This window comes from Sander lucioperca, chromosome 12 (genome assembly GCF_008315115.2).
Source record: "Sander lucioperca isolate FBNREF2018 chromosome 12, SLUC_FBN_1.2, whole genome shotgun sequence".
NCBI classification, from domain to species: Eukaryota; Metazoa; Chordata; class Actinopteri; order Perciformes; family Percidae; genus Sander; species Sander lucioperca.
Genome location: NC_050184.1, coordinates 22,497,554 through 22,505,053, shown reverse-complemented (window position 1 = coordinate 22,505,053; position 7,500 = coordinate 22,497,554). Strand labels below are relative to the sequence as shown.

Here is a 7,500-nt window from a genome sequence, read left to right as displayed (position 1 = left end):
AGTGGGTCGACTCCGCCCTCTGCTGGACTGACAGGCGAGATACAGCCGGGGCGCCAGGACACACACACACACACACAGATACGCACACACACACACACAGATATGCACGCACACACACATACAGACACACAAGCACATGCAGGCACATACAGACACACACACACACACACACACACACTGGCTCCCACAGAAAACCTGTGATGTCACAGTTCGGTAAATGACCCCGTAGGATTTCCCCTCGGTGACTAACTCATTTCTTATTCATTTGAACTTTAACTGGGAACCCCCCCCCCACCCCCCCTCCCCCCCCTAAACCACACCTGCAGGCGATGACTCGGGGAAACTAAACGGCCAAACAACCCAAAGTGGAGTTTCGGTGAGAATTATTACTGAAAAATACAGAAAGAGATTCCTCCGTGAGTCATCACAGAACCGCGGTTATCTCCCCGTTACGGTAACCTGGAGATGATGTGTGGCGTTTTTCTCCTTTCAGTTCTTAAAGTAGCAGCGACCGTACTATCACGAAATAACTTTTACTAACAGCTTCACAGTTATAGTTTCTTGTTATAAGTTCTCCCATTAATTAGATTTTCAGAAACATTTTTTAAATTGTAGCTGAAATATTTAAGTCGATCAACATAATACATTAAATGATGATAATCAGATTTATTTATTTTTTATTTTTTTTTTTTTTTTCAAGCAATAATATTAAACATTTTCTGTCTTTTAAAGCATCAAAGCTGAAAACAAACTGAGCAGGTTTGTGTTTCGGGCTGTTGGTCGTCTCTCAGTTGTAACGTTAAAAAAAGGATTTATTTTTATGCGCGAGGATCTCAAACGTTTCACTCAAAGGTTCCAGGTCAGCAAGACACACACACAGATACACACACACACACACACACACACACACACACACACACACACACACACACACAGATACACACACACACAGACACACACACACACACACACACACAGACACACACACACAGGCACACAGACACACACATATACACACACACACACACACAGACACACACACACACACATACACACACACACACACACACACACACAGAGACACACAGACACAGACACACACAGAGACACACACACACACACACACACACACACACACAGACACACACACACACACACACACACACACAGACACACACAGACACACAGACACACAGACACACAGACACACACACACACACACACACACAGAGACACACAGACACAGACACACACACAGACACACACAGAGACACACAGACAGACACACACACACACACACACAGAGACACACAGACACAGACACACACACAGACACACACAGAGACACACAGACAGACACACACACACATATACACACACGCAGACACAGACTCAGACACACACACACAGACAGACACACACACAGACAGACAGACACACACAGAGACACACAGACAGACACACACACACATATACACACACGCAGACTCAGACACACACACACAGACAGACACACAGACAGACAGACAGACACACACACAGACACACATACACACACACACAGAGAGACAGACACACGCACACACACACATGTACACACAGACGTACACACACACACAGAACGATTGGCGATAACAAAATAACATTTAATCAACTAACTCAACAAACATTCAAGTGGAGTTGTGTGTTTTCCTGGTGATCTAATCTCATATATTCAGCATCAGTAACCCTTCCTAAGGTCTGTCACCAGGTCTGGATGGTATATATAATATGCTGCAGATGTTCATAATCTCCCCCTCTCCGCCCCCAGCCTGGCGAGGTCGGCCCCGTTCCCATGGAGATCGCTCTGCTGCAGCGGCTGGTGGAGGTCGGGGGTCACGCCAGCGTCGTCCGCATGCTGGACTGGTTCGAGGTGGAGGGGCGGGGCTTCCTGCTGGTGCTGGAGCGCCCGCCACACGGCCAGGATCTGTTCGACTTCATCACGGAGAGAGGAGCTCTCCCTGAACGCCTCGCACTCAGGTTAGACTCTCCCAACTCCCACTCCTGCTGGTGTCCCTGAACGCCTCGCACTCAGATTTCGGCAATGTGTTTATTGCGCCAGTTATCGCGATGATGATGATGATGATGATAAACGATATATTGTGCAGCCCTATCTGTTCTGTTCTGTTCTGTCATCTCTTCCGTTTCCCCGTGTTAACGCTCTCTCTGTTCTGCTTCGCTCCCGTCAGGTTCTTCCGGCAGATCGTGGAGGGGCTGCGCTTCCTTCACGCCCACGGCGTCGTGCACCGAGACATCAAGGACGAGAACATCGTGGTCGACACGCGGACGCTCGACGTCAAGATCATCGACTTTGGATCCGGAGCTCCGCTCAAAGAGACGCCATACAGCGAGTTCGAAGGTACGGAGACGCACACTCTGACCCCAATAGCTGTCCGTTGACGTCAGTACTGTGTCTTAGTTAGGCCTGCACGAGTCATGGAAAATTATAATAATAATTATAAAATTTCAGTTTGTTTTGTCTGACATTTTCAGCCCCAGACTGTAATTAATTCAGACTTGATAACACCTCTCCTCTCCTCCTCTCCTTGTCTCCTCTCCTTGTCTCCCCAGGTACGCGGGTCTACAGCCCCCCTGAGTGGATCGTGTCCCAGTCCTACGAGGCCGTCCCTCTCACCGTCTGGTCTCTGGGCGTGCTGCTCTTTGACATGGTGTGCGGTGACATCCCGTTCGAGCGCGACCAGGATATCGTCGGCGCAGCGCCCGTTTTCACCAGACGGGTCTCTAAAGGTGAGCAGAGGCTCCGCCCACCCTGAATATTTATGAGTAGGGCTGTGTATTGGCAAGAATCTGGCGACACGATACGTATCACGATACATGGGTCACGATTCAATATACTGCAATATATTTAGATACTGTGCGTAAGGCGATATATATTGGGATTTTATAGTATAATTTTAGAAAAACTAATATTTAAAAAAAGACATGATGTGCATAAAAGTCAAAGAAGTTTACTTTAGATAAACAATTCAGTACGCAGAAAATCAAACTGCCAGTTTGGGATTGTGGTTCCCAGGTTCTTAGTGAGCTAATGTTGATATGATAAAGTAGGTCAAAGTTCAGCCATAGCTACATTGTTAGCTTCTAGCAAAAAGTCAGGCACTGTTAAGCCCTGTTAGGCCCTGCTAGACACTGTTAGGCCCTGCTAGACACTGTTAGGCCCTGCTAGACCCTGCTAGACCCTGCTAGGCCCTGCTAGACCCTGTTAGGCCCTGCTAGACCCTGCTAGACCCTGTTAGGCCCTGCTAGACACTGTTAGGCCCTGCTAGACACTGTTAGGCCCTGCTAGACACTGCTAGGCCCTGCTAGACACTGTTAGGCCCTGCTAGGCACTGTTAGCCACTGCTAGACACTGCTAGGCCCTGCTAGGCACTGTTAGCCACTGCTAGACACTGTTAGGCCCTGTTAGGCCCTGCTAGACACTGTTAGGCACTGCTAGACACTGCTAGGCCCTGCTAGACACTGTTAGGCCCTGCTAGACACTGCTAGGCCCTGCTAGACACTGTTAGGCCCTGCTAGGCACTGTTAGCCACTGCTAGACACTGCTAGGCCCTGCTAGGCACTGTTAGCCACTGCTAGACACTGTTAGGCCCTGTTAGGCCCTGCTAGACACTGTTAGGCACTGCTAGACCCTGCTAGACACTGTTAGGCACTGTTAGCCACTGCTAGACACTGCTAGGCCCTGCTAGGCACTGTTAGCCACTGCTAGACACTGTTAAGCCCTGCTAGGCCCTGTTAGGCCCTGCTAGACACTGTTAGGCCCTGCTAGACACTGTTAAGCCCTGTTAGGCCCTTACATGAATATTTTTGAATGTAAAAAAACAAACCAATATTGCCTTTTTGAAAACTGAAACAGTATTGCTAAATAAAATATCTCAATACTCAAGTGTATTGATTTTTTTTTCTTACACCCCGAGTTGTTATTATTATATTATACAAACTAAACTTAGAAGTAAAAGACACGGTGTAACATGTTTTAAGTAAACTGAATTTAACTCCAAACTAAAATGAAATCTAACAGTCCAATCAGGAAAAAAACTACAATAACCTTGGTTCTGTGCAGCAGTTTAACCTCACGTCCCCTTCGTCTCTCTCCTCCCAGAATGCCAGTCTCTGATTCGCTGGTGCCTGTCGTACCGTCCCGAGGAGCGTCCGACCCTGGAGGAGATCCTGTCCCACCCCTGGATGGAGGGAGGCGAGGCAGAGGAGGAGGAGCACAGCTCTCTGCCCAACCAGTCCCTGTGACGGGACAGACACCTGAACGCACCGGCCTCCTGACGGACAAACATTAAACACCTGAACGCACCGGCCTCCTGACGGGACAAACATTAAACACCTGAACGCACCGGCCTCCTGACGGGACAAACATTAAACGTAGCCCTGAACGCACCGGCCTCCTGACGGGACAAACATTAAACGTAGCCCTGAGCATCGTACAGGTCTCGTAGGGCGCTCCATTTATACACCGAAGTCAGATTTTCCAAAGTTGGAAATGCCCAAATGTGTTATTTGTGTCTCACTGAATCAGTCACACACACACGTCTGTCCATCTTCTATCCGTGGACATGTTGCTACGCTATTTGTATGCACACACAAAAAAACAGCGCAATGCGCCGTTAGCGACTCGCTAACCTAGCTAGAGGAAACCCCCCCCCCCCCCCCCCGGCGGTCAACTCGAGGTGTGACGTCATTCCCAGCTTCGGCTTCCCGCTCTCGAGGTAAAAGGAGCGCCTGGTCTCGTCTCGTCTCTGTCTCCCGCAGGATCTGCAGATCCTCTCGAGGCTCAACATCCCAGACGGGACGACAGGAAGTAAAAAAACCCCCCCCACTGGACCTCAGGGGAGCCGGTCTTCATGTTTCAACCCCGGCATTAAATCACGTCCCGCTCAGACACGACAGAAACGTCCCCGGTGGATGTCAACAGACGCTCCATCGAAGGGTTAAAACGTGGAGAAAACGCAGCTACGCATGCGATCACTAGCGTTGGGCATCGAGAACCGGTTCCCTCGTTTAGAGGATTGGGTTTAAAAACCGATCATCTCTTCCCAATTTAACATGCGCAAGTTTTAGTTTCCGTTAGAGGTGCAACGATGAATCGATTAGTTGTCAACTATTAAATTAATCGCCAACTATTTTGATAATCGATTAAACGTTTGAGTCATTTTTTTTATTAAAAAAAAATCAGATTTCTCTGATTCCAGCTCGTTAAATGTGAATATCTTCTAGTCTCTTCTCTCCTCTGGGACAGGAAACTGAATATCTTTTGAGTTTTGGACAGAACAAGAAATTTGAGGACGTCCTCTTAGGCTTTTGGGAAACACTGATCCTCATTTTTCACCATGTTTTGACATTTTTATAGATCAAACAACTAATCGATTAATCGAGAAAATAATCGACAGATTAATCGACTATGAGAACACGTGTTAGTTGCAGCCCTAGTTTCCGTAGCGGCCAGGCTCTTGTTGTGTTGCAGCCGTGGAGCTCAGTAAGTAAAGTTATTTTACGTTGAGAGCTGTAACTGCAGCCCACCACTGACTCAAAATCAAACGTTCCTCTTATTTGTGATATAAGCACGTGACCCATTTCAACTCCACCCCTCAAAGAATCGATGAGAACCGGAATCGAAAGGACGAATCGGGATCAGAATTGTTGAAATCCAAACGATGCCCAACCCTAACGATCGCTTACATGAGAAAAAAGTATTTATTTTTCTTATTTTTTTATGTTTTACTCCTCACGCTGCAATGTTAATTTTTTTTATTTATCTCTTCTGGCGGATGCAGGAGCCAGCCCTAATTTAAGCAGAAGGACTTTCCTGTTTTGGTTATTTATTGAATTTTGTATTTATTTGGTTTCGAAGCTACTGACAGCGGAGAACTCGGAGCAAACACCAGTAACTTTATTTTTCATTGTTATGGCTCCATTACTGTCCTCTTATTCCTTTTCATTTTTTTCTTGTTCTGGAAATGTTCATTTTGGCGCCCATGTTATCCAATCTGGCCAATCATACCGGGCGCAGAGCGGCGACGCTGGGGCGACTCTTACACACAGAGACAGACAGAGACACACACAGACAGGCGGACAGACAGACAGACAGACAGACAGAGACACACACAGACAGACACAGACAGACTGAGACACAGACAGGCAGACAGAGACACACACACACACACACACACAGACGGACAGAGACACAGACAGGCGGACAGAGACACACACACAGACGGACAGAGACAGACAGACAGACAGAGACACACATGCACAGAAGGACACACCGACAGATGGACAGAGAGACACAGACAGACAGAGACACACACACACACAGACAGACAGAGACACACACACACACACACAGGCTACAATTACCCACTCATCCTGTCTCTTTCGTGTCCGGTGTGACTGGCCAGGCGTGCCATCAGGCGCTTATCTCCGCTTCACTTACGCGCCCGGTGTGTTTTCACCGGAACAAACGGGAGAAGTCGTCGGCGTCTGAACACTGAAAGCTCACGAAAAAGGTTGTATCTGGGTGGGAAAACGGCAACGTAAACGTCGGCAAAAGTGACAAAATCTTAGTGAAAAAAACGACTCAAACCAGACGGGCCAAAACGTATTGAGAACCTTAAATGATAACGTGGGCCGGATCTGAATCTGCGAGGGCCCAGATTTGGCCCGCGTGCCTCGAGTTTGACACGTGATTTGGACGTTAGGGTTGAAATCTTTGCAAGCTCATAATAATATTCAGTGTTCAGACTTAAAAATACATTTAAAAAAGGCGCAAATCTGAGTTATTAAGAACTTTTGCAGTTCTATTTCTCACCTGGATATAAACTGGATATATCCTAAAATCTGAGCTTTAATAAGCATATCAATCTCCATTTTTCTTTTTTACAAGAACCAAATGATGCCAATATTTACGGGAAAATGCAAAAGATCTCCGTCTGTCCAGTGAGATTTTGGCTTTTTTCAGCAGAGGACACTTTACGAAAACAGGGAAGTTAGTTTGACGGTCGAGTCAGAATCTTAATTTAAAGTTCGAGCAAAGATATGTATTTATTTTGTTTCCTGTGTGACTTCAGATCCAGATGGAAACCAGTGGATCTGGTTGGTAGCTGGTGTCCCGTTGCCGTAGATACTTGTGTATTATTGGCTGGATTTATGATCAAAGTGGCTCTTTGTTAGGTCACTTGTTTCTGTTTATTTACATTAAATAAGACTTTTATGGATCGAAATGGGGATCCAACGTTTGAATAAAACCGTTTTTGTCACTTCATCACTTTGTGTGTCTCTACTCTTCTGTTGGCTTCTCTGTGATACTACATTACCCACAATTCATAGTGTTCACAACAAGGGAAATCAAATCTATGAACAACTGAAAACAGGATGTTTAAATGAAAGCTTTTAATGAGCATGGAAACCAGCGCTGGAATGTAACTAAGTACATGT

General features: G+C 46.7%; 1 protein-coding gene and 1 long non-coding RNA gene across 2 annotated transcripts in view; one reads left to right on the top strand and one right to left on the bottom strand.

Annotated features, from left to right (window-relative positions):
* Positions 1-4,483, top strand: part of pim2 (Pim-2 proto-oncogene, serine/threonine kinase) — a 7,150-nt gene extending 2,667 nt beyond the window's left edge. Inside the window, exons 4-8 of the mRNA XM_036007861.1 lie at positions 1,811-2,019; positions 2,229-2,398; positions 2,611-2,787; positions 4,160-4,299; positions 4,412-4,483. Of these exons, the coding sequence (XP_035863754.1) occupies positions 1,811-2,019; positions 2,229-2,398; positions 2,611-2,787; positions 4,160-4,299; positions 4,412-4,414 (699 nt within the window). The 3' untranslated portion in view covers positions 4,415-4,483. The remainder of the gene's footprint in view (positions 1-1,810; positions 2,020-2,228; positions 2,399-2,610; positions 2,788-4,159; positions 4,300-4,411) is intronic.
* LOC116045461 overlaps positions 1-7,265 on the bottom strand; it is an 18,145-nt gene extending 10,880 nt beyond the window's left edge. Inside the window, exon 1 of the long non-coding RNA XR_004103925.1 lies at positions 7,040-7,265. This is a non-coding gene — a long non-coding RNA (uncharacterized LOC116045461). The remainder of the gene's footprint in view (positions 1-7,039) is intronic.
* Between the last annotated feature and the right edge of the window lie 235 nt (positions 7,266-7,500).